Source organism: Lampetra fluviatilis, chromosome 41 (genome assembly GCF_964198595.1).
Source record: "Lampetra fluviatilis chromosome 41, kcLamFluv1.1, whole genome shotgun sequence".
NCBI lineage: Eukaryota > Metazoa > Chordata > Hyperoartia > Petromyzontiformes > Petromyzontidae > Lampetra > Lampetra fluviatilis.
The window spans coordinates 970,256-997,604 of NC_136315.1; the positions used below are offsets into that span (position 1 = coordinate 970,256).

The 27,349-nt window shown below is 48.8% G+C and overlaps 1 protein-coding gene across 4 annotated transcripts; it reads left to right on the forward strand.

Moving 5' to 3' along the window:
* The first annotated feature begins 511 nt into the window (after positions 1-511).
* LOC144946414 (uncharacterized) lies at positions 512-26,685 on the forward strand. 4 transcript variants are annotated; one of them, XM_078875233.1, is made up of 15 exons: positions 512-976; positions 6,472-6,590; positions 10,355-10,463; positions 11,470-11,612; positions 12,389-12,510; positions 12,663-12,744; positions 13,979-14,111; positions 15,580-15,683; positions 16,371-16,450; positions 17,088-17,257; positions 17,546-17,667; positions 18,446-19,195; positions 19,746-19,969; positions 20,255-20,370; positions 21,084-26,684. In XM_078875233.1, the coding sequence occupies exons 1-15, from the start codon at positions 850-852 to the stop codon at positions 22,574-22,576; spliced, it is 3,894 nt and encodes a 1,297-aa protein (XP_078731359.1). In that variant the 5' UTR covers positions 512-849; the 3' UTR covers positions 22,577-26,684. The 4 variants fall into 4 exon arrangements, with proteins under 4 accessions (XP_078731359.1, XP_078731360.1, XP_078731361.1 ...); XM_078875234.1 differs by lacking the exon at positions 13,979-14,111 and having other exon boundaries at positions 12,445-12,510; XM_078875235.1 differs by lacking the exon at positions 512-976 and having other exon boundaries at positions 6,512-6,590; positions 10,328-10,463; positions 21,084-26,685.
* Positions 26,686-27,349: the final 664 nt, after the last annotated feature.

A 27,349-nucleotide genomic window follows, 5' to 3' on the forward strand; every position in this document is an offset into this window, starting at 1 on the left:
GTAGTTGTGTGTGTAGGTGTGTGTGTAGTGTAGTTGTGTGTGTGTGTGGTTGTGTCTAGTTGTGTGTGTGTGTAGTTGTGTGTGTGTAGTTGTGTGTAGTTGTGTGTGTGTAGTGGTGTAGTTGTGTGTGTGTGTAGTTGCGTGTGTAGTTGTGTGGTTGTGTGTAGGTGTGTGTGTGTAGTGTAGTTGTGTGTAGTTGTGTGTGTAGGTGTGTGTAGCTGTGTGTAGATGTGTGTAGTAGTGTGTGTGTAGTTGTATGTGTGTAGGTGTGTGTGTAGTTGTGTGTAGGTGTGTAGTGTAGTTGTGTGTGTGTGTAGGTGTGTGTAGCTGTGTGTAGTTGTGTGTAGATGTGTGTGTGTAGTTGACCACCCACACCCCTCGTGCGTCACAGTGCCGGGCGCTGCGCCCCGCCCCCCGCACTTGCCCCAGCAGCGCTGCGGCTACACGCGGCGCCTTTGTCTTTGTCTGACGCGCGGTCACGGCAGCCAGCGCCGCGCTGCATTGTGGGACGGCGCCATGTTGTCTCTCCCCAGTGGGGAAGTGAGTAGAAGCAGCGGCAGCAACGACAACCACAACAAGCACAACAACAACAACAGCAGCGACAACAACAACAACAAGACGAGGAGCAGGAGGCTCGGCACCCGAGGCCGCCGTTTGAATCAGAGCCGGCGAGGGGTTTTTTTAATGTAAATTCCCGCCCCCCACGATCTCCACAGCGCGCCGAGGCGACCGCGAGCGAGGCCCCCCTGGCCCGGCCCGGCCCGGCGTGGGATGTCGGCCTGGCCCCGCATGTCGGCGTGACGACGTGGCCCGGGATGTCGGCGTGACGGCGTGGCCGGGGCCGCGGCCATGAAGAAGTTCTTCGACGCGAGGCGAGACGGGGGCGGCGGTGGTGGAGGTGGCGGTGGCGGCCTCGTGGGGAAGGCGTTCGGTGTGGGCAGGTTCCAGGTGACGGTGGAGGATGTCCTGGCCGAAGGTGAGGGCGCGGATCGTCGAACCGCTTTGGACGTTCGAGGAGGTTAGGGCAGCAGCGGAGAGAGAATGGGGGGGGGGACGTTGAGGTCGAGCTTGGACGAGACGCGGGAGGGGAGATGGGGACGGAGACTTTGACTCGAGGATTCACAGGCGGGGAGTATCCCCACTCGCCATGATACACCAGCACGCAATGCACTGCATTGTACAGAATGTGTATGGTGGCAGCAGCTGTAGAGGACGCGTAGCGACATGGCAAGACTGCCAAGGAGATGGTTACGAGAACGTGGCACGGCGTGAGCATGTCACTCACAATGCACCACATTGTACACCGCGCGGACGGCATGTCAGCTCCTGTGGCAAGACGTGAAACAAGAGGGGACGGCGTGGACAGGTGAGGGCGAGGGACGTGGTGGCCGAGGATAAGACCACAGCCTGTGTTGTGACATGCTACGTTGCACAGACGATGCAACAGCTGCAGGGAGACGACACGGTAGCGGGTGGTTGGGAGGCTGGGCACGGTGTGGTGGAGAGTGGCGGTGGTGTGGCAGTGAGCACGATGCGCTACGAACCCGGCCACCCGACCTAGATTCCGTGGCCAACACCGGCAATGGGCCTCCCCCTAGGTCGACTCGGCCTAAAACAAATTAGGACCTGGTGCGGTGTGTAAACATCGACACTGGGGAGACAAAAGCGGCCGGGCGTGATGCTGACCATCACTCCCTCGTGTGCCGTGCCAGCCGTCATAGTTGCTCGCTAACATCACTTGCCCCAACCTTCTGTTGAGGCTTTACCGGGGGGGGGGGGATCTTTGTTTTGTTGGATGACGTGCTGGTCGAGAGTAAATCAGCAATATGCACGATGTAATTCTACGTGTAACACAGAGTGCACTACACACAACAGTGTACCAGCTCTGCAGGGCCCCCCATACGACTGTGCAGGCCAGAAGCAGGGAGAGACCCTGTCCAAGTGACTGGTAGAGGGCCTTCTGTCTGGCCTTGGGTTCATCGCTAACTCATTACAAGACAGTCCACGATATTCAAAGTTAAATACAATGTACAGAATATATGTAACCAGTCTATATGGCGCGAAGGTGGCGGGATGTTGACTACCTCGCCTGGTGTGTAGGAGGTTCTGGGTTTGATCCTGAACCTGTCTCTCTCCCCGTGGTCGTGTGGATTTTTCTCCAGGTCCTGTTTGTCCCTCTACGTTTAGAATCGACACGCGTTTAGAGTGTTTGGCTGCTATACATTATCGCGTGTCAAGCCACTTTGTTTGAGCTATCATTTGTGGCCAGGTCACTTCTGAAAAAGAGGCAGAATACAGGAAGAAAATGTTACACATGACGCGATGTGGAGTGAGCAGTGTCCCGTGTGAAGGTGGAGGACTTGCTGACCAAGGGTAGATCAAAATTAAATATACCATGCCATATAAAATATACTTAATATCACATAGTGCACTTTACATAATGTATAACTGTAAATAACATTCCATTACTATACAAGACAGTAGGAGACGCTGGGGATACATGACCTAATGTGAGTGGGCTCTAGCTCGACTCAGCCTTAAAAACGAGTAGGTGGTGCGGTGTGTAAACATCGTCACTGGGGAGACAAAAGTGGCCGGGCTTGGTTGTGGCCACCCACCCACTTGTGTGCCCTACCGTCCTTCATCGTTGCTCGCTCACAGCACTTGCCACAACAGTTTGTCAATGTCCATGCAGGGAATCGTTGTCTTTGGCCTCCGGGTGACTGGGAGGAACTGCAGGCTGAGAGTAAAATCTCCTCCTGGACATCTGTGAAAAAGAGTTTCATAGCTCATCACATTCCTCCAGTCTAAATAAAGATTATGATTCCAATTAAACACGTGTTAAAATGAACCGTGTTTTTTTACACTGCTGTTGGTATATAATAAAGGTCTACGTGACATATAACATCTCTACTTGACATCGTCACACAAGACGCGGAGGATATTACACGCTTCACACCGCAACTCTGTAATGCTCTCCACAAACAAACACAGTATCTATACACAGTCACACAGAACTAAAGCCTATAAACACTGTGTATAGTCTACAGAATGTGCTCAAGGTGCAGTAGGTAAAGGCAACGCACAATACTTGCAGCATAAACGTGCGATAGTAAACATCACGCTATATATACGCCTGTGACCAAAATCACCTGAAATACTCCTCACCTCGTCAAGTTAAGCAGGTTTGAACCTGGATAGTACTTGGATTTGTAACTATTACGCACAATCAGCTTACCTTTGAGGCTGCCCGCCTAACCTGTTGGTGAGCAGAGGGTAGTGAAATAAAAGTCCATGTTGTTCTGTGCTCCCTACTCTATGCTCACCACCTTATCCAGCCCATAGTAACCTTCGTGGAGAATTCTGGACAAATAAAAACCCCACGACCCGCGCAGGGCATGGCGAGGCCCCCATCCAGCAGGAGATTGACAAAAGGGCTGCTGTACATGCTCACAGCATGTGGTGTGACATGCAAACATGTGAACCCCACGAGACTAAGTTACACCGCGTGGGCATGTTTCAGGGGATGGTGAAGGGCACACTCATCAAACGAGATGCATACAGAAAATATCTAACTTGATTTAATGAAAGCGAAAACATTGTTATGTAATGTGAAAAATATACCTCTGAGATTAAATCTAACGCCAATGCATCATAATTGGATAATCTTCCCGGTGACTGCTTGAAGACCTCCAGGGTTAATGCACTCTAGGCAACAGAAATACAACAAGCATAGCAACACTGCCAACACAGCAGAGTGTGCGTGGCAAGTCACACGCAATGGAACAAGATCCCCCACGAACTCCCCCTTCTCGCATCACTCTGCTCCCCCTTCACTCTCATACCTTCTTGCCTTCTCATTTCAATCTGTTCCCTACCATGCACTCTCCGCTCCCATCAATCAAAGCTTTCTGTTGAAGCCGCCCGCCCCCCCCAAAGATTTGTGGCTTTGCCCCAGGTAGTGGCCGCCTCTCAAATATTTTAAACGGCTCGCACGAACGTTATCACCGGAATAGCTCAACACATCCTTCCTGGCAAGGCCACGGAGAGACCTTCCCAGAACTATTTCCTTTGGGCTTAACTTCCTTCACCTAAAGCTTCCCTTGTTTATTTGCGTAGGACAGAAGGAACCTTTGGGGTGGGGGCGGAGAACTATTGCTAACTTCCAGTCTGTGTGTGTACCGTTTATGGTTATTGCTTCATTGACAACGATAAAGGAAATACTGTAGATGTATTTTAAAACGGCTACCTCCCTTTGTACAAATAGTCAACACGGGAAGTCAAAATTGCAACGCGGTAAGATTGCGTGTCGAAGATGATGTAAACATCTGATATGTAGATTTCAATTGCTATGTTGCTATGTTGCTATGCACCCGTGCACATGCTTGTCGAGTGGCTCGCCTTCACTGCGTAGAAGTTACATGTCAACAGATTCCATGCATATTGATGACTTTGATGAACTTTCAAAATTAACAACTTAAAATTAACAACTTTTGCAGGCGTGTTCAAGGTGCCTACAATTGTGTAGAGGTACATGTCACGCAGCCCATTCTTACTCCACTGCTAGATGAGTGCCTCCCCACACCTGCGGGACATGGGGATAATTTAACCGTATTGCGCCACACTGGTCAGTGCAGGTTGGTGATGGCAGATAACGGATGTAGGAGCATGCATAATAAAACATTTTAAAAACCCACTCTTTACATAGAGGCTGCACAGCAGTGCCTTTGGTGCTGCTTTCAAGCCACCTTCACGGAACATCGCCACCGCTGGAGTTCCACGCATCGTGGCGGGGATTTTTGCTCGCCATGGTAGCTGCTTTTCTTGTCTTAGGATTGCCACAATGTGGTGATTACTATGAGCTATCATACAAAGTACAGGGGGGCCACGATAATCATGTTGTCTGTTTATCAAAATGTCGTTATAATTGTCAGTTTTATATTTTTTAAATCTGTAATTATCGGAATATTTCAGAAATAACGAGCACAATGCAATTTCTGAATAAGTAGCTGTTATCTGCTAAATTAGTACTTTTTGAAAAAAAATCTTGAATAATTAACGGAACGACGTTAATATGACATTATCATAGATATATTCACCCTTAGTTTAATCATTTCCTGTGTAGCATGTGCGGTGTAAGGGTTACAGATTATGATTTTTCAATGATTAAAGACTTATTACAGGCTCCAGTGAATGAACTGTGACCGCACTAGAAGTCGGGCGAAGCACACCAAAGCAATACTAAATACATGTACAAAGTTGTGGAAAACTGTTGGCACAGTCATCATATCTTTTATTGTCGAATCGTGCATTGAAATATCACGGCAACCCTGTTCTGTCCGCAGGTGAGACCGTGGCTCGTGCTTGTACAGTGCCTAAGGCGACGTTACCCCTCTCACAGGGCGTGCAAATCCTCGCTGACCTTGACTAGGTTTCGCCATTTAGGCCAAATAGCAGCTCGGCGAGCCAAACCTCTGCTGCAATTAGCCTCGTGAGACTGCCCGCTTTGTTAAACATTGCCACATCAGGCACGCTCAATAAACTTGGAGCAAACAGCATTTAAAGCTACATTTATGTGCCTTTTATGTGTTTATTGGAGTTTCTAAATAGCAGACGTGCGCACTTGTCACAAGTCGGCATTTGTACACGGTTTGCGGTGGAGTTGACTTGCGTCTTTTTTTATAATCAGATGTGGGGAGCAGTAACACACTGGTTGGTGCATACTGCTAAATAGAGAACTCATTTATTTAAAATTGCTTTTCATGTTCAATTTGTTGTCTTTACCCCACACCTCCGATTAGCAGGGTTGGCTACGTACGGTGCGAAATACGTTCAGCGACCTGAATTTGATTCTCAGCCATAGCTAACAGCAGCGAGGAGTGATGTCTGAACTGGTCCAGGGCCCCCATCTTCACCAACCCGTTCTGGTCAGTGCGGGTTGGTAGGTTACAGACACCCAACACTGGTTCAGGTATTACTTGCTGGTGTTGTTGGCCTTGGTGCGGAATGGAATTCCGGTCACTATGTTTTTCGCGTAGTGTGATAACTCCCTGCAATACTACTTCACCCCCTTTCATTGCTGAACAACTCAGAAATATTTTTTCTCAACAACAACAAGATTCCAGATTTTATCACAATGACTTTAGAGAATGTTAAACATTTATTTATGGCGCAGTTGTGCGCATGTGCATTGTAGCCAGGTATTATGTCCGCATTCTAGTGTAGTAATTAACACAGCACTGCCATCCTGCTGCCTTGGGTTTCGCTTATTGGCGATGGATTTCCCTAATTCATCTCTGTATAAAAATAAGCACCTGGGAGGTTGTGGTCATGATCGTAAGGATTTGGTGGACTAAGTCAACTGGGCACGCCAACAGCACCATCCCTTCGTGCTCCCTCACGCGGTTGCTCCACCAGTCGCAGACTAAAAGTCGCCTATGTCTCGCTGTGTGTGCGCGCGTGGTTTTGCAGGGGGATTTTCCGTCGTCTTCTTGGCCCGGACTCACAGCGGAATTCAGTGCGCGCTGAAGCGCATGTACGTCAACAACGAGCACGACCTCAAGGTCTGCAAGCGGGAGATCACCATCATGGTAGGCGCGGTCGCTCCCTTGCTTGGTTTTAGCACAAGATAATCCACACACTGCAGTCACCCAAGGGATTCTGATTTCTTTTTTTGTATTTCTCAATCGGCCGTGTGCCAATCGTACTACCCACGACCAAATCACCGGGAATGTGCCTGATCTCGGCAGATTTCGGAAGCTGAACAAATTTGAGCTTGGATAGATACTGCCAGTAACCTGTTGTTTCTACAGTGGTCTCCTGTCTGAGCACCCACCGGGTCCAAGCTTGCTTAGCTTACGAAAACCGACGAGATCAGACGCATCCTAGATGACTTGACAATGGGATGTAAATATAATAAATGCAAGGGGGGGAAATCAAGTTACGGGAGTTAGGGGAACACAGGGCGTGGGCCACAAGTATATACGGAAGTTGCGTTCAGAATTTTAGTTGATCGTTCGTGCGTGGCTGTGTGCGAAGACTGCGGGTGAGCACTAGCCGTTGTCCGGGGTCTCTGCGGTTGTTTTTTCCGTGATCGCAATCGTCAGTTTGAAACAATGCTTCAATATTCAGTTGAGTTGCTTGCCGTGTTTTTTTTTTTGCCGAATGAGTGACTCCGGTGCCATAAATGGAACATTCTCATCCAGACTTCTATACACAAGAGGCCACAGAGAAAAACCCTGTGGGAGGCAATCTGCATTCCAGCTTGACTCTTGGATTATAAACTTGAGATTTTAAGCCGGTGGGCAGTGAAATAGCTTCACGGTTATTCGGGTTGATAGTTGATCGTCGTTTTTTTCGATAATGGTTTCAGAATTGATTTTGAGGAGAGCTAAAATGCTCATGGTTAGTGTCCTTTCCGCATGGTTTGCTAATTGCTTTGGAGGAACGGTTGGGATGCCCACAGCATGAGAGAAGAGACACCCACGGTTGTGCACTAGACATCACGATGTCTAGACAGCGGGTGAGTCTTTGCTCACAATCTGGTTTTTGCCACATGTTGTCATATGAATTTGATTTAATTCACCAACGGTTGTGAGACTCACTGGTTACGTTTAACGGTTGATGAAGCCAAGAATGTGGGCTCTACCCAAGGCAATAGAGCACTCACTACCCCTTTCCTTCGGCTCCATATCAATAGTTTGATTAGCAATAGCGAGCAAAGAGAAATAAATAAACAAAGCGACGAGGTATTTTTTTAGGCTCTGCTGTGGTCATTGCGAACACATTGTTCCCCCTCTGCGTCTGTGCAGCTCTCAAAAGTGGAACAAAAAACGCGGAATGGCTGTAGCTAGATTGGCTGTAGCTAGATTTGATAATGTCAAAACTGACAATGGCGCAAAAGCCTTCAAGCTTTGCTAAGGGTTCCGTGGGAGTGCACACTCTGCTTTTATCTGGTCTCTGTGTCGCCTCACTTTTGCTTAGGGCCTCAGCTGGCAGTGTAAGGAATGTTTAAGTTATGTGTCAGCCTAGTCACAGGTTATAAGAATAGCTTTTACCCTTTATTGCAATACAACGGTTGTGTTAAGATGTTCAAACACCAAACAGAAACTTTTTGCAAGGAATCCTGTCTATATTAGCCACACATACTTGTGGTGAACATGCAAACAAAAATATGCTCCGGTAATGCATATAATTGTCTTTGAAGCTGATTGGTTTACACCAGAGACAGCCATCATTAGGGACACGTCTCAACCAGTGTTAGACCAGAGAGGGCCAAAACTAGACATTGCATATATTACCAGAGCATGTTTTTGTTTGCATGTTCACCACAAGAATGTGTGGTGAAGGCAGACATGATTCCCTGAAAAAGGTTTCTGTTTGGTGTTTGAACATCCTAACACAACTGTTTTATTGCCAGGGAGAGTAAAAACCTCCTCTTATACTCTGATACTGACAAGAAAGGTCCCATGTTGCAGTCATAGATTACCCCCACGCACGAGTGGCTCTCAATTCACAGCCCGTGCTCGGTAAAAGCTAATGTGAATAAGTTTAACGCTCTTTTCAGAATAAGCGTGCGTGTTTTCAATTTTTTGTCGGCTTCTTGTTTTGTATACCTAAAAAGAATGTTGTTGTGAAACTTTTTCCGATAGTTGTCAGTAATCGGATCGGATTCATGAGGCTGTGTTGGAACATAGATGACACATTCTGCGTGTCTTTGACACATGACGCATGGTCTAAACCAAACTCTTCCCATGTGCATACTCGTAAGCGCAATACTAGATTCAATCTTAAAAGTTTGTTCAAAGAACATTAAGGCTTTATCTCTCAATGCATTATTTATTTGTGATTGTGGATTGCCAATCCATAAAATCAGTGAAAAACTAATTTTGGAATGTTAAATGCAAAAATGTATCTTAAAAACTTAACTTTTCATGGATCTGTGCATAAAGTTAGAATGTGTTCACAAAGTGAATATTAGAAATAAACCAAATTACATGCAGTTTAGTGGGTGGAACAAGATGTTAAGTGACATCGCAGAATCTCAATGTGGTAGTTTTAGCAGAGACAGTCACTCTTGAGACGTGGCAGGAGGTGAATCTGTGGCCACAAGTGACCTCACATCGCGTGCACATGGAGACACCCCCCCCCCCCCTTTTCCGTGAATTGCGTTTTTTGGATTTTTTTCTCCCCTTTTATTCGACTTAATCCAATACCCTTCGGTTGCGGTGAACTGTGGAGAAATCCATTGCTGCTAATTTACATTCTCCAGTGCAGTGAAACGTGACACTGGAGCGGTTTGGTGGGAGGTTCTAGGTTCTAGAGAAGTGGTCGTGTGCTTTCCAAAACGTGCGAGTTGCGAGCTTGGTTTAGTGTTTTCAACCAGACGACCTGGTTTTTAAGATACATTTTTACATTTAACATGACGAAATGCTTTGGCACGTGGTCGTGACGGGTACTATAATATCGAGCCATGCCTGTCCAGTTCTCACTGAGCTGTATTTGCTTCCGGTTACCGAATTAATACATTATAGGGTTGCACTTATTACACGCATAGTGCTTGAAATAAATTAACCACAATACCCTTGCTGATCTCGGCAAAAGGCATAAACCATCACGTGAACTCCGGTCAATCTCGCAGCGGCTTTTGGCTAACCATCAAACAAAGGCGGTCACCGCATCGCGTCCTTTTAGATTCTCTTCTGCGACCGTCTGGAAAGTTGTTCCTTCCGATATTAGGAAGCCACTGAAGCTATGTTCTTTTAAATCATTAGATTGCAAACTAATTTCTTTAGAACTGCTTTTTGTGTTTAGTTCTGCTCCCCCCGCACCTCCGCTTTAACATGGTTGGCTACGCACGGTGCGAAAGACGTTCAACATACTTGCACGCATTGCCTTCGAGGACCAGTATGTTGTCCCACTTTAACTCGGTGCTAGGGCCATGAATACAAATCTGAGCACGATGGGAGAAAATATTCCAAAGTTGCAAGACTGGTCAACTTGCCTCCACTTTGTTGGCGTATTAAAAAAAAATGTTTGCTTGCTAATTTTGGAGCCTGTGACTAAATCGCCTAGAGTGCACTGTAATTTGGAAGATTAGCACCATTGATCCTGGACGTGATTGGATGGGGTGACCACCATGTTTGACACAGGTTGTTACAGGCTGTGGTTTTGGCTGTGGACAACAAAGGGTACGTCAGCAAAGTTAATTGTTGTACAGTTTGTCTGTACTGCCAAGTTTGTGCTTCCCTTCACAAACCCGCGTTGACCGGCTTGGCGAAGTCTGAACCCGCACGGCGTGGGGAGGCCCTCATTCGCTTTAATGCAGCATGTGCTGCCTCGTTTGCCCGTGTAGAAGGAACTGTCCGGACACAAGAACATCGTGGGCTACCTCGACTCCGCTATCAACGCTCAGGCAGTCACAGAGGTCTGGGAAGTGCTCATCCTCATGGAGTTTTGTAAAGGTAACCTGGAGGCTGAGTTGCCTCCCTGCACCTGGCAGAGAGGTTATTATGTCACTAAGTGTGATACGCATGTTTTGGTTTGGTTCCAATCTCTATTTCTTCATTGCTGTAATGTTTTTTCAATTTCTTTTGTTTATGATATTTTGGTGACCCAGTTCACTCCTGATAATGAGACTACAGTAAACTCTCGATTATCCGCGTGCGATTTATCCCATTTGAGGATTAACTGCACACCAGAGATTTTAACATAAATAACTCATGCATTTTCCCTTAAGCCCAAATTAATAATCTAAAAACATTCGTACATTTGTATTCTTTGAATTTTATTTTACAAGTCACTTTCTGAAACCAAACAAATTTGTTGCTCTGGTTAATCCAAGAACCATGTGATTGCCTCTACAGTACAGTAGTTGCATATCTTTACAAAAGTTGGCGGAGTTTGATTTTGATCGGCATGTCTCTGCTATGCACTTAGAGGGCCGAGTCTTCTGCGCGGGAGCAGGAAAATGTTGTCGAAAGAGAAACAATCAAAATCGTCAGTGGTGCATCACTTTGAGTGATTTATTTGATAATTTATTTTGCGAGTTTTAATTTATGAAATTGCGATGTCAGAGAAACGGAAGCGTGTGATATTCACTTTAACTTGGGTTTTTGGCTCGGAGATCCATGGAAAATTGATATTTTTGGTTCACCCGTGATTTTGAAATATCCGTGGCCGTTCCTCCCTGTCATTAGCGCGGATAATCGAGACTGTACTGTATATCCTGGTCTCTCGAGTTCTCACCCATTTAAACAAAATAAACTTGAAAACTTAACTTATCCTCACCAAACACAAGCACATTCCTCCTCCAGCAGCCTGCTCACCATGCCGCATTGTTGTACATCACACTACCCCCGCTTGTAAGTTTTCTGTGCACGTGATTTTCTTCCGCGTGATCCTCACCAACTCCTCCCGACTCATGGGGGTAGACCCTGACTACTGGCGTGTTCATCTTTGTCGGTGCAGCGGGGCAGGTGGTGAACCAGATGAACCGGCGTCTGCAGAACGGCTTCAGCGAGAGGGAGGTGCTCAGCATCTTCTGCGACACCTGTGAGGCGGTGGCGAGGTTGCACCAGTGCAAGACGCCCATCATCCATCGCGACCTGAAGGTGCTTTGGTTTCTGCCGTCGCCGTTAGTGCCGACTCCCGTCAGTTTCCGTCAGGGGGGGGGGGTGCGTCTCAGGCCCGCGAGCACCAGGGATGCGTGAACGCTCGGCAAGCAACTCGGACGCGCTGTTCACGGGCGCCCACTTCTGCTGGCGGGTTTCACGTCTCGATCTTTTAAGTTTCCACGCCACCCTCGCAGTCTGTGGGGGGAGCTCAGAGATTCTGACTGTGACCTGTGCTCGAAAAAGGGTTGCGCACGCCCCTGGTAGATGCGGCTTTCAGGTGGTCCTGCCACTGCTGTTCCTGCTGCTGTTTGCAGTTCTCGCTGCTGCTGTTGTTGACTTGCTTTGATGGAATTTTTAGTTATAATGTTACGCATTACCAGTTTCTTTACCTAGGAATGACTCGCACCATTACAATTGTTTAAAAATGTTCTGCTTAGATTATTTGGCTAATTATTCCTTTTTTGAGCCTGTTGTTTTCTCGTGAAAGATAACCAGAATGTTCGGAGCAAGGTACACTGCACAGTTTGACTATCACTCATTAACTTCCTTGCTACACTGCCTCCTGCAGTCATCTCTCTGCCCTCTAGAAAGACGTTCCACATACGTGCTCTCAGCTGCCTCCCAATCGCTAATTTGAAAATCGCGTGTCGCCACCATAGCTGAGCAGGCACAAGATTATGCGCGGGAATTGCGCTTTGGCGAAAAGCCATTAGTTTGTGACCTCTGCTGGCACAGCCAGTAATAATGCATGGGATATGACATTGCTCCAACAGGTGGAGAACATCTTGCTTCATGACAATGGCAACTACGTGCTGTGCGACTTTGGCAGTGCCACAAACAAGGTCCTGAATACTCAAGTCAGCGGCGTCCCAGCTGTGGAGGAGGAAATACAGAAGTAAGTCACGTGCGTCATTACACACTGATAGCGGCGAGCAGGCAACCGGAGGCGAGTGTGCAGAGTGTTATTGGTAACCCGCTTGTGGTTGTCGCGAGGTTTGAAAGCAAGGATGCGTGTTATGAAAACAAGCATTGATTTGTGTGTTGTAGGTACACAACTCTGTCCTACCGATCCCCCGAGATGGTCAACCTCTACAGCGGCATCCCCATCACCACCAAAGCAGACATATGGGTTTGTACTTCTGCATCGCGTGTCACGCTCAACGTTTGCTGCGAGCAGGAATGGCCTGGCAATCTACCTCCCTGCAATACAATTGGCAAGGAGGAGGAGGAGGCAATGGCGCAGTGGTTTAGAGCGCTGTGTTCTGAACTCGGTCAACTTGGGTTCAATTCCTGGCTACGGCGAGCACCAGTGGCGAGTAATTTCTGAACCGGTCCTGCCCCCATTCAACATTGAGCATTGCTATATACAGGTAAACCTGCCTAATTGTCAATAAAAGTCCGGATTCTCGATAGGTTATAAGTTTACATGATATTTTTTGTGAGGAGGTGGAATGTTTATGTTTTAACTTTTTCAGTAGAAATTAAAAATGCTAGACATAGCATTACTGCCATTGTTTTTTTTTATATCTCAACACTTTACCCCAAAGTATGTTTTACTCTGGCATGTACCAATGTCCCTTAGCTGCAGCAGATTGTTTTTAAATTCTACACCACAAGGGAAGTAGGAATATAGGTCCTTGATGTGAATACACACTCTGTGTCATTGTGTAGATCTGTGTATGTCTATACGTGCTGCCAACATTATTTGGACGAGGCCACATGCACAAAAGAGGGATTGAGTTCGAACTCAGTACTGTGGAAATGTGTAGCAGTCAAATACTATAAACTCACATTTCTAAATGTGGAGGGGAAAACCGGAGGACCCGGAGAAAATCCACATGACCACGAGGAGAGAGAACACTCAAACTACAAATATACAGGTGTCAGGATCGGGATCGAACCCACGACCTCCTGCATACCAGGCGAGGCAGATGACATCTTGCCACCGCGGCGTCCCTAACTCGGCGCACCCATCGGACGCTGTGGACCAGCGCTTGTCCAGCTCACAGCCCGCAGAGCAGATGTGGCCTGTGAAGGCTTGCGGAGATGTCGTACTATGATATATGGCTTTCTGAGAAAGGTACAGCTTAGCAAGATAAAAAATATACAGGGAACCTGGGGCTAAGAGGTGCATATTCGTGGTAACGTGTACAGGCTTTACGACGTCATGACGTCCGTACACATGACATGACGTCACATGGTTTGCCAGTACACATACTCAATTTGTTATGTGACCCACTGGGAAATATTGTTGTATAATCCTGCTATTGACCGTATTTTGCTTGAGGTTCCTACAGGACCATCTGTCAATTGTTCCTTACACCGTACTTCCTGCCGATGATAGGCATGTCCTCTGTTGGCAGGCCCTGGGCTGCCTGCTTTACAAGCTGTGCTTCTTCTCACTGCCATTCGGAGAGAGCCAGGTGGCCATCTGCGATGGCAGCTTCACCGTGCCCGACAACTCCAAATACTCACACGACCTCCACTGCCTCATACGTACGCATGCCTTACCTCTGCTATGCTTTAACCATCCCCTTATCCTGACGCACAGCAGCCTGCCGATTAACTGCGGGACTGTTAACGACCCAACGATTTATATTTATTCTTACGCTCATTGTGTCTCAGTGAGTTGTGTATCTAAGAATTGGTTACAGTTACCAACTGCTAACCTGCCCTTACTGGACATCTGTGAAAAAAGAGCTTTATAGAGCATCGGATTCCTCCAGTATAAATTATGATTCAGACTACAAATTGGATGGAGATGTTATGCAAATGTTTACCTTTAGGCGTAGTAGGCTGTTGCAGACAGAACAGACAAGACAGAATGAGACCAACTTTCCAAATGAAACTAAGAAATAACACCTGATTCTCGAGAGGAATTGTGACCCCTGAAATCATGGCCATTCATCAAATTTAGTCATGGTTGAGGGTGTGAATAGTTTTATTCCTTTCCTGGACGGAGGACCGATCCAATAATTAGTATGCAAAGCTGCTTATCTCATCTCATATTTTTATAGCGCCTTACATCCAAGGCACTTTACAAGGGTTTTAAACGGTACAGTTAGCTAAAGGTGATATGGTGGCATACGAGAGGAGGAGGGAAAAGAGGGGAGGGGGGATAGAGATGGGAAAGAGGAGATAGTTTAGTGGAAATGGGAATTGCGGGGGTACCTAGAGATGGAGGAAAGGATGGGCCAGGGAGGAGAGTAGGGGGTCTTGAGGGAGGAGCGGGAACTGGACAGGGAGGGTGCTCGTTGCTTAATGTGGAGGGGACGTTTGTTTTGGTGCTAAGGGGGCAAGTAGGGGAAAGGAGCGGAAACGGGAGAGGGGGGACGGTGAGGAGTAGGAGGGGGATGGCGAGCGAAGCGGGCAGGAGGGGACATCGTATGAGACGTGTCACACTATTATACCGTCTCATCCGGAAGACAGGAACCATCCGGTATTTTTTAAGAAAGTCTCACAAGGAGGAGGGTTCAATACTTTTATTTCAGGAGGGTCTATTTACTGCTTTCCTTGGGGCCCTTTGTGGTTGGTGTTGGGCTCAAGTTGCTTCTCCTCTGCCGTGCTTTCTGCCCCCCCTCCCCGCCCTTCCCCCCAACTGCCCTTCTACTCGAATGTATTTTGGTAAATCCCCTTGAAATATGATTCCGTGTTTTGTTTATAGGCTTATGAAGTTGAGTTCATGTTGTCTTGCTTTATGTTTCGCCCTGATTTATTGAGCATTCCCTCATGTAAGTCACTCAAATGTGAACAAAAATAGCTGAGCAACCCACTTTCTGTGCTGCCAACTTCTAAGCAACTGCCTCGTAGCCCAGTTCATCGGGCAGTCTGAAGATTGTGGCGGTGTTTTATGTGATCCATTAACTCTTTCTCAAAGAATGCTCGTTTAGACGGGACGTGCGTGATGGTGCCGAGCATGCGTTGTTGAGAGCCCCTTGTCCGTGGTGTCCTGTGTCCGGCACAGGTTACATGCTGGAGCCCGAGCCAGACACCAGGCCGGACATTTTTCAAGTTGCATCCGTCGGCTTCAAGCTTGCCAAGAAGGACTGCCTAGTGCCTAACCTGCATGTACGTCAGCCGGATCTTTTGTGTCCTTTTCATTTAGTTTGTTCGAAAAGAAAATCGAAATTTAGCCCATTTGTGCTGTCCAGTGTCCTATCAGGAGACAAAGTAATCCATCCGGGGGGGGCGGGGTACTCTTGCAGAGCCGTGTGCCACCTCCTGTGTTCGAGAATGGCTCGTGAAAGCGGATATCACAGAGCTACTTCTGAGTTCCCTTCCGAGTGTCCCCTGGCCCACACAGTAGCGGGCAAGCACCTTCCCACATGCCCTGCCACACCAGAGTAATGTTCATCGCATATTCATCAAACAAATGTATTTAATTGTCGGAGCTAAATTTTTCTGCACAAATGATGTGCACAGCCAAATTTAACATGATAATTGTTAACTTTTATACAGCCATTGATGAATTGGTTAAGATCATCATCTCACTACACTGTGATATCATTCGCATAATGAGGACACTTGTGTGTCAGTGTTGTGAACCGCAAAGTCCTCTCGCATGGTCATATGTGATGTACCTTGGCATTTAATATATTCCTCACGCAAGAGCTCATGGCTAATGCCAGTGGTGAGTAAAAATACCAACGTAGGCTGAAATGAAGTACCAAAGTAAAGCGTAACGTTGCGAGCAGGTGCGTCAAGCGTGGATGCGTCCGTGTGACTCTGCGTGTCAATCCCGTGCTGTCGCCACAGAGCGCACCTGTCCCGTCCCGGCTGCCAGAACCTCTGCTCGCGAGTGAAGCGGCAGCCAGGCGCATCCAGGTCAAAACCAAGTGAGCGACTTTGGGTGATCAGCGGCGGAGGGGAAGATCACCGTTTACTGTCTCTCCTTTAAAATCGACAAGCTTGGTTACTTGCGTGTGCGTGTGCGGTTGTGTACCTGTGCGTGTTCAGTGAGTGTGGGTTGTGTACCTGTGCGTGAACGCATCTTCAGTGTGTGTCGGTGTGTGAGAGCATGTGGGGGAGCGGTAGTGTAGCGGTTAGAGTGCTGCACTACGAACCCGGCAACCCGAGTTCGATTCCTGCTCACGGCCAACACCAATGACGATTATCTGAACCGGTCCTGGACCTCCCCTATGTCTGCTCAGCCTCAAATGAGTACCGTGTGCGGTGTGTAAAATCATCGGCACTGGTGAGACAAAGGTGTTCGAGCGTGGTGCTGGTCACCCACCCCGTCGTCTACTGTGCCAGCTTTCATAGGTGCTCGCTAACAGCACTTTCCCCAACAGTCTGTGAAGGCTACACGGGGGATCTTTGGCTTTGTGAGAGCATGTGAGTGTGTCCCTGTGTGTGAGAGCACATGTCTAGTGTGTCCTGCCATCTCCAGAACTGGGCGAAAACGTGTGTACGGAGTGCCCAGGGTGCTGTTGCTGAATCAAGCGTTGGCCTCCACTTTTTCTTTTATTCCAGGTTGCCTGACCCATGTGGCCCCACGGAGACCTCCATAGCTCCTCGACAGAGACCCAAGGCCGGCCACAACCCAGTGGGCCTGGGGGCCGTGTCCATACAGGCGGGCGACACGCCCCGCAAGGCCCCACCGGAGCATGCCGCCATGGGACCCGGCCACACTGCCGCAGCTGGTACGGAGCACAGCCCGCGGTTTAGATTGCACGCGGCTGTCACAGAGCACAGCTGTGTAAACACGAAGCAGCGCCGGGTGGATGTCTGCACACAGATGCAGAGATACGCACGTAAAGACGGTGACACGGATCGCTTTGGGTGCCCACAAAGAAGTGTGGGTTTGAACCCACGACCTCCTGTACACCAGGCGAGGTAGATAACATCTTGCCACCATGGCACCTACAAATAATACATTCGATTAAATAAATCGTGTCCCCCCCTCCCTCCCCCGTCCTTTGCGTCCTCAGACACAGTGGTGTGTGTTGCTGACGGCCACTTGGCACCGGAGCAGAACATGCAGCCTCACCCCACCCAGCCGACTCCAGCGCAGCTCCTGCAGCAGCAACAGCAGCACGCGTACATCCAGCAGGTGAGGACTGCTGTCCCAGACCCTGTGCTTTACAACCATCATTGCCACCATGCCGTTGGGTTTTTATGGTGACAGTTTCCCATCGTAGTTGTGTGGTGGTGGTGGGCGAGGTAGTGGACGTTCTGCATAACACACGAATAAGAGTCATTGCTGACATGTTCCCTATTGGAGACTTTTTATTTTAAGGCCAGAGTGTTATTGACGATCGGCGCTATATTTTATGCCTGCTGTTGGGCCTGTAATTATGAAATTAATCGTCAGTTAATATAAATTCTTGTGCTCAAAGGTGATGCGTCGGTCGTGCATGTGGGAAGGATTTTTGACCCTTGTGTGTTGCAATTGGTTCAATAGAGGCTTTACTTTGACCACTATAGCAACAAAATAATAGATTCTCACAATCACAGCCTGCATCGCGAGGGGTGCAAATTTCAACACGAGCAGTGGGGAGACAAATGTGGCTGGTGTGAAATTGGTTTAGTATTATTTGTATTTTCTATATTTTTAAAGTGATTTGGTTACTTTTCCTGTACTTTTAACTCCTTTTGTGTCTTTGTAGTGTAGGTTTGTTGTAACATTCTGACCCGCCCCTACGGGACTTCTGTGAAAAAGAGCTTTATAGCTCATCGGATTCTGCCAGTATCAATAAATATTCTCATTCTTAACTCCACCACGTCGTTCCATGATGGCCCGGATAGGTGATCACGGACAGTCTTAGCCCCGATTGTCTAAAAATATAAAGTTGGGATCTTTGTCATTTTCTCTTTTTTTATTTGCTCAGTACTTGGCCATGCAGCAGGCAGCGCAGCAGCAGCAACAGCAGCTGTATGCGCAGCAGATGATGATGCAACAGCAACTCTACCTGCAACAGCTGGCAGCCGCACAGCAGCAGGAAGCAGCGCTGCAGCAACAGGCACAGCACGAAGCCCAACAGCAGCAGCAACAGGCAGCGCTGCAGCAGCAGGCGCACCAGGCAGCTCTGCAGCAGCAGCAGCAGCAGCAGGCGGCTATTCAGCACAGGGCACAGCAGGAGGCCGCTCTGCAGCAGCAAGCTCAACACGATGCCTTGCAACAGCAGGCGCATCAGGCGGCATTACAGCAGCAGGCAGCCCTCCAGCACAGGGCGCAGCAGGAGGCTGTGTTGCAACAACAAGCACAGCATGACGCTCTCCAGCAGCAAGCAGCACTGCAGCAGCATCAAGCGCAGCAGGCAGCACTGCAGCAACAGGCGGCGTTACAGCACAGGGTGCAGCAGGAAGCTGCGTTTCAACAGCAAGCACAACACGACGCGCTTCAGCTGCAGCAGCAGCAGCAGATGGCGCTGCAACAGAAGCAGCAGGCGGCGTTGCAGCACAGGGCGCAGCAGGAAGCTGTGTTGCAACAGCAAGCACAGCACGAAGCGCTTCAGAAGCATCAGGCGCAGCAGGCGGTGCTGCAGCACAGGACTCAGCAGGATACGCAGCAACAGCAGCAGGAGGCAGTGCTACAGCAACAAGCGCAGCACCTGGCAGCCCTGCAGCAACAGGCACTCGTAAGTCATGCACCCCTGCTGCCATGTGAACACGCGGCCACGTGTGATGGTGCTCACCTGCTTGGGCGGCAGCTTGTGGGGGTCGATGGGGATTGTGGAATACACGTGGAGGTGGGAGTGAGTCAAATACCCTTAAGTGGTTCGTTCGTGAAGTCGAGTCTAGGTGAGGCTTTCCTGGTGAGCACATGTTGATCTTCTCTCCCGTGTGTTTTCGGGTTGTTGTTCAGCATGTTGGCTGACATCACTCTGTGCTGTGAGCACGGACCAACACGCTAGATAACCTTACAACAGCAGCAGGAATTGTCAGGAAGGAAAAAGTAATTTCTCTTGAAAAATTTCTCGTAAATTGAATATGTGTTGTCCTCTTTCTGTGTGGACTTCTGGTCCAGACATTAAGAGGGCAATACTTTCCCACCTGCTTACATTGCAGAGTAGTAGGATGAGAATGTGGGATGGCATCGTCAGCACCTGCCGCGGTGATCTTCTTACTAGAACGCAAGCCACAGGAGCCGTAAAATTGAGCGTCGCTTAGCGTTGTTCCCATCTGCAGTGGCAGCAGGCCCAGCACGTGCGATCCCCGGCCGCCGACAGGACGGGCCATGGTTCTCCTCCGCCCAGTCCGGCCGTCCCCGTGGCGAGCAACGGGGGCGGCACCCTGGCCAGCGACGGCGGCGGAGGCGTCGTCAACTACGGGACGCTCTTCTTCGTGACGGCCTCCTCCAAGTCCTCGCAGCAGCCGCCCCAGCCGGCCGAGGCCGCGGGAGAGATCGCGGAGTGAGTGATGCGTGTCCCCCACCCCCCCCCCTCTGGATATACATTGGCGATTGATTACGCACGCAGAGTGTAAGCATTGAATCGTGCGGGGTAAGAGTTATTTACAATGTTTTAAATTACAAATGTCACAATTAGGCCATGAGAATAACCAATACTGAAATTATGAGAAAGACCACGTGAATAGTTTGGTATCGACGAGATAAAAAAATAACCTATTAATGGTTATTAAATTTCCCATTGTTAAAATGCATACATTTAGTAATACCGTGTTGGTCTTTGTTTCAGGCCATTGGGCAGGGTGTTGAACTCCTCACCCACACCGCAAATCCACCACGGAATCTCCGACTGGAACCCCTTCGTGCAAGACACCTCCGAGTACCTCTGGGATTCGGCAAACAACAGTGAGTTGCGTCGGAGGTCGCGGCTTTCTCTCCACACGCCGGGGGACGGTGACGTGACCTAGCGTTCACCGCTTAATTCGCTCCTGGTGGCCGCCCTGGTTATTACTACGGGTTTATTGACAATAATACTACGACTAATCGCAGTCTACTACTCAGTGGATATTAAAGATGCCCTCACGTCATACGAAATGAGCTGTCGTGTTGTTCAAACTGGGTTCAATGTGATTAATAAAACCCAGAATTACCCCGTAGCAATGATTGTCCCTTACTGGCAGACTCACGTCAGATTGCAGGTCAGGTACAGTCTCATCCTTTTTATCCATAGGGGCAGCTGTCACTGGGAGTGCCCTTTCAAAGGTTTTGAGATGACGTCATTGTTATTTCACTCTGGTATTTTATTTTGTCCATTGTCGTCATCGTGAGACATAGAAATCGTTGCTGTCTCTCGCAGATTGTACTCAGGTTTAGGCACGTTTTGATTACAATAAAAATGGGAGGGTTTATGAGAATTTGTAGCAAGTCACCAGAGACCCTGGAATAGTTACTCGCCCTCCCGTATTATGTTGGGGAAAAGAGGAAAAAAAAGGAGACTTAATTTTCTCCGTGATTGTTGTTTTCTCAGCTGGAGTTGCCGGGTTAAAATTCGTCTTTGAGCGCTTTTGCGGACTCGTATGAAGCTGTCGCATTTCTCCATTTCTCGCGTCGTTTCCCAGCGACGACAGAGGTGGCGCCGCTGCACCCGGAGCGGCCGGCCACTCGTGACTCGTCCGCCTTCTCCGGCACCTCGCTGGCGTCCTCGCGCACTCTCGAGGATGTTGCCGGCACGGCGCCGTCGAGCGACGGCGACCCGGCGCGCGCGAGGATCTCGGCCTCCGTCTCCCTGCCGGAGATGCCGTCCGCCGCTCAGCCCTGCGCCCCGAGGCGCGACGAGGGCGGCAGCGACTTTGAGTCGGACCCGCCGACGCCCAACAGCAGCGGGGAGGAGCAGAACGATGACGAGGAGGAGGATGAGGAAGAAGAGGATGGAGCGTTCACCGCTTGCAGCCACGAGGAAGAGAAGCTGGGCTCCCAGCCGCTGCTCGTCGACTCGGGCAGTGACGTGGAGGAGGAGGAAAACGCCGCCGCCGAGGAGTTTCAGCGCCACAGCTCCGACTCGGACTCCGCGGGCAAAGGATCTCCGAGCGCCGCCACCGCTGCCGCCAGCGAGCTGGACGTGTTCGGGGCGGCTCCGTTCGTGAGGCCGGGCGAGCGGCCGGCGAGGGATGGCCAGGGCCGCGATGTGTTCCTGAGCGCGCCCTTCAGGCCCGTGTCGAAGCAGGAAGAGGAGGAGGAGGAGGAGGAAGACGACAACGACGCCTTCGACGTCTTCAGCAACGCTCCGTTTGGCAGGAAGGCGGCGGTGGTGGCGGCGGCGGTGGCACCGGTGGCACCACCCTTCTCTAAACCCGAGGTCTATCCGCCCCCTCGCACCGCCACCACCACCGACATGTTTGGCTCGGTTCCCTTCCAGCCCAAAGCGACGCCGAACTTTCCGTTGAAGCCGGACCTCTTTGGGCAGGTCCCCTTTGAGAAGATATCGCCCGGCCCACAAGCGAATGTCGCGATACAGCAGAGGTGCGGCCACCGGGGAGGCGAGCAGCCGGAGCCCCAGGACAGGCGGCGGCACGCTCCGCTGCAGCACTCGGCCAGCGTCGTCGGCCACGAGGTGAACAACAGCGGCAATGGAAGCGGTGGCAGCGGTGACAGCGGTTGCGGCGGCGGCTCTCCGGATCCGCACCACGTGCCGCGCCGATCCAGCAGTTGCGACTCGCTCGGCAGTCGCGGCGAAGCGCGGACCCCGGGCGGGACGTGCCGGGAGGGCGCGGACGCTCCCGACGACAAACACAAACCCTCGCACGAGTCGAGAGCTGGCGTGGCGGAGCCTTCCGGCCCCAAGCTCTTCCACCCACTTGCACTCCAGCCGAGCAACCACGCCGGCGCCGCCGACGGTTGCGCCGTGGTCTCGACCGCCGCGTCTGCGGCCGCCGCCGCGGCAGCAGCGGGGCCTGGCTCTGACAATTTTGGCTTCGTCCCGTTTCCGCACGTCGTGGTGTCCCCGGGCACTTTGGACGAGGTGGACCCGTTCGGCTCGGCGCCCTTCCCCTCGCGGCACGGCGTCTCCGTCTCAAAGACGAGCCCCTCCTTGCAGGCAGCCAAGGGTCTGTAGTGCGGTGCGCGCGCACCGCGGCCTTACCACAAAGCCGGCGACGTCCGGCTTCGGGCAAAGCTCTGGTGTGACTCGACACGTTCATCCTTCTTCCATCTTGACAGGGTCTTATAAGGGGTGTTGGGTTTGTTGTCCGAGTGATCACCTTCACGAGTGGGCAACTGTTGCATTCGGTTTCCGTACATTGACACAATTTGTAAATAAAACTAAGCCATCCTCCAGTGCATGGTTTCTCAAACACCACTCACTCCTCCCTCTCCTGTAATCCACCCTTTTTTTGTTACTTTTGCCAATATTCCCTATTATTAGAAAGAAAATTTACTGATTGTAGGCTTGCAGGCATGTGGCAAATGGAATCGATATAAAGCTGCACTGTGGTGGGGTGTGAGGATTGGAGTTTGAGTAGCCGTGCTCTAACAAGTGTACAAGAGCCACACGGTTGTGTACAGGGTTTGTATGAGAGAGTGCATTGTGAGTGGCCAGTGGCAACGGTTTGGCCTCTTGGTATAACGTTTGCTGCCCCATCACACCACTGGCCCTCGCCGCGTGCCCGTGTGGCACTTTGCGGGGCTTCACCTTTGACGGCACTCGCTCGATCACCAACACGCGGTGCTCCGCCATCCACACTGGAGCGCTCCAAAGAACTCCCCCCTTAGATTTAGTCATTCGACAAATTAGGTATCAACTTGTGTGCCCCTTGGCTATGTTTGGCTCTACTCTTTGGTACTTTCGGTAAAGTCACGTAGGTAGAAAAAATAATAATAGATCTCGACGTTTCGATCGCAATACAAGCGGTCGTCCTCGGGCGGAAAAAATAATCCAGCAGTGGAACTGCTGAAGCAGCGTGTGTTTGGCTACTTTTAACCTTCGCGAAACGAATGCCGCTCATTTCCCACCTCCTGCCACTTGTATCTTCCATTGCATTGCCGAGGACAGTTTTCACTTTGCGGAAGCAGAGTGCCGTAGGATGAGGCGGTGTTTGGCTCGCTTGTTAAAAAATGTCATGTTTAGCAAATGTCTCCAAATCCTTTTTTTTCTGAGGACATCTTGACACAGTTGATTGTGATATCAGAATTACAAATGGCCTTAAATGATTGCCAGGTGTGCAATTAGATAGTTTCTTTTTTCATGGTAGCCACTTTAAACTTAAAATGATTGACCATGAATGATCTAAGCTGATGTTTGGAACGTTGCACAGATGTACGAAGAGGTGTCATTGTAACAGGCACATGGGCTGGAATATAATTGGTTGCAAATTCAAAATCAACGTTGCCACAATTCTCTGTTTGAGAATTATTGTTTGAAACTCGCGTCGATACGTTTATACACATTGCTCGCATAACGTCGCGCCTCCACTGCTAAACCAGTTCAGTGGGGGTGGGCTGTGGTGGTGTCATTACCAAAACGTCTGCAGTCGGTAAACGAAAGCGGTGCAGAGAAATGCGTGTCAGTGTTTAAATGTGTTTGGTTTTTCACGTGGCCATTGCTGCCGCAATGGGTCTTGGTGCTGTGTTCCACCTTAAATGCACATGGACAAAGGGAGGGGGTGGTCCAAAACGTGACGAAGATACCCACCTTAGAATACTGTGTGACCGGGGCATGGAAGGTTGCTACTACATTCATGAATAAAGTAACTTTTGCCGAGGGACATGCTTGATTTAGAAAAATATTGCTCCAATTTTTCTATCACCCTTTGTACGGTATATTCATATGGTATTGTACGGTTTATTCAGACAACACTTGAAGCAAACCGTTTCGGAGGCCCATGGACCGGAGTTGACGCAATGTGAATAAGTGCAGTATTATGGCTTCACGTTGCACTGGGTTCTTGTGCACAATGTCTTGGCAAGGGGCCTTGTCTGATGATACCTGGTGTCTTCTTCCGCTCTTGGTAGAAGCTGCATTCACTACCACTCGGTTACAGTGTACAGCTTTGTTTATCCACTGCTGGATGAAGGCATCCTGCACGCTCTGTCGGTCATGGGGGTTGTTTGACCATATTTCACCACTCTGGTCAGTTTAGGTTGGCTGGACCACCACACAACATGGCCTTAATTTGGCATTCAGCAGCCAATCATCATGACCCCTCAGTGGCTACTCTCACCACGACTCAGGCCCTAGGGTTTGCAGGTAGTGGTCCAGAGATGGTGTCAAATGTAATTGCCTCTACCACCAACAACATCCACTTGAATCGGCCATTTGTTTTTAATACACATTCGTAAATGAGATTGTTAGTTTAATCTGGTACCCCTCTTAAGAGTGTTCTGATAAACTAGGTTTATTCAGAATAAGGTTCTGGAGTGCAAACCGCTCGCAAAATTGTGGTCTCGTCATTGCCACTCCGTGACCCGACCCTCAAAATAGACAGCTGACGGGCAATGTTTGTTGACTGTGCGCAGAGTTCCACTCCCAATGGACGAAACAATTTACGTTTCCAGCTGTGCGACATTGAAGTGGCTCTCTTGGATCTGTGAATGGAAATGCTTGATGTGACATAATGTGATCATTGCTGTAATTCTGATGCAATGTACACTGGACACTTGTCAATTTTTTGTTTTGTTTATCACAGTCTTGATATGCAGAGCTCACACGGAAGCGATGGTAAACCCGCGTGGGTTTACGGGAATAGCGAGTGAAGTTGCGCTGTTACTCGAAGTTTAACGAGAGCAAATCATTCAATCGGCGCCTTTCCACAATGGCTGTTTCAGCAGAGTGAAACGCAAGTGAAATGCTGACAACGCTTTTGTTCGTTGGGTTGTGATTTTTCGTTATTACTGTTGGAACTGTATCTTAGTGAACACGTCGACACTAGTTCCGTGAAGCCTTAAAGTACAATATTTTATTTCTCCTACCTTTATTGCTCCCAAGTAAAAACAAATCTCCAGGCAGAGCAAATGTGTACCTTACAACAAACTACACTCACACGCACATGTGTATATATACACACACACACGTAGCTCGGGCAGTTCACCTCTAAACATCCCATGCTTTCTCCATGTTTGTGTAAGAGTAGTTGCTCAGACTGGGACTGGTACACTTTTATCAGATGTCTCCTTGCGCGAAGCTCTTCCTGTCTTCTGCTCCATTGTCAGTCTAGTCCAGGGGGCACAATTTCCACACCTTGACATTGAAAAGGATGAATGTTGACTATGGCCACAACCACCTGTTGCTCGATTCACCTGTAGTATGACTTGCACGGGGTGTGTATTAAATACACTCAAAGGCACACTGCCTTACGCAAAGAGTGGCCAACTCGGCTTAGCAGGAACTCCCCGGAGTTGTCACTTGTCAGTCACTCTTGATATTGGACACTGTATGCACGTGTGTATGTGGAACGTCTTTTGCACCATATGCAGCCAACCGCGCTAATCGAAGGACAACAAATGTTTGGGGACGATGCAGAAAGGCTCCTTGAGGGTTGGTTGGCTACACCCACCCACTCACTCAGACGATGACAAAGCCTGTGGTTTAATCGTTTGTTAACGCCGCTTTGGGTTTCACGGCAAAGCGAGGGGATGATGTTTCACACGCCCGAGTCCTACCGAGCACATGCCGGTGCAGTCTCCTTGCAAGCGGCTGCAGATTTAGTGGCGAGATGTGGAATATAGTACACTTTGTGCGTGTATATACATATGTATATTTTTTCACTCACTGCAGCACTCTAGCACGTGTTTTCCCATGACGCAATAATCTTGTAAATCGGTGTACAAATGCACTTGTGCCATTAACACTCTTATTTTTGAAAGAAATTATATGGTGTAATGCTTTGAGATCCTGTGTATTGTATGGTTTGAAAGAGAACCATGATATCGCAGAAACGCACTTTGGCCACCCACCCCCTTTGTTTCCGGTTGATGACTTAACGAATGCGTGTGCTTGCGTGAAAGCCGTGGATTTAGCGTTTGATTTTACATTCACCTTGTTATTGGAAGACTGTACAACTGCAGTGCCTAACTCTAGCCTAGCTGTGTGATGGAGTCACACTATCGTATGTACCTCCTGCTGTCTGCTGGATTATACAAAATAAAAGTGCACTTTTTAAATGAAGCTATGGCGAGTTGAATTCATAACAGATGTCAAGGTTTCACGGAAGGCCTCCCGGTATCGTCTGAATTGTTTCCGGGACCGTGAGATAAAATGTGGTAGCATTTACGGTTCTGCCCAATTCATGCGGTTATATTTTTGTACGATTTTCAACAATTTTTTTAGTGAGAAAAATATAGATTTTTAGATATTTTATACTTTAGCAAATGGTGTATTTTTCATTCCCAGCTATTATCTTGAGCATTTGTTTTAATGTGGATTAAGTTATTAAATGACATTATTTGGGCAAATTGAATATATACATGCATGTTAAACGTACTATAACTTGAATAAATGTAAAGATTTTTTTACACCAACAATCATGCCATTTTTGGTGAGAAGATAAAAAATTTAAATGTTTTTTGTTAAAATCTAAAATCATGTCCAGGCACGTTATACCTGCATTTTGAACAAAAGTGTGTTTATTTACAAAGTCCGCACAGCCAAGGTTTTAGCTTAAAATGACAGGAATTGTTATTTTACATTTTTAAATAAATGGAAATATTTGTTTAAAGTCACAATATACTAATAGTTTCAATGAAAACTGCCAAATTGTGACGCCTTATATTTTTCTGTGACAGATTAGTGCAATTCAAGCAAACTGTATAATGCATGAAGTTTAACTGACCGTGTTATATCCGACATTGCATGTGGACGGCCTTCATACCAAATTGGATTTACAAAAAAATA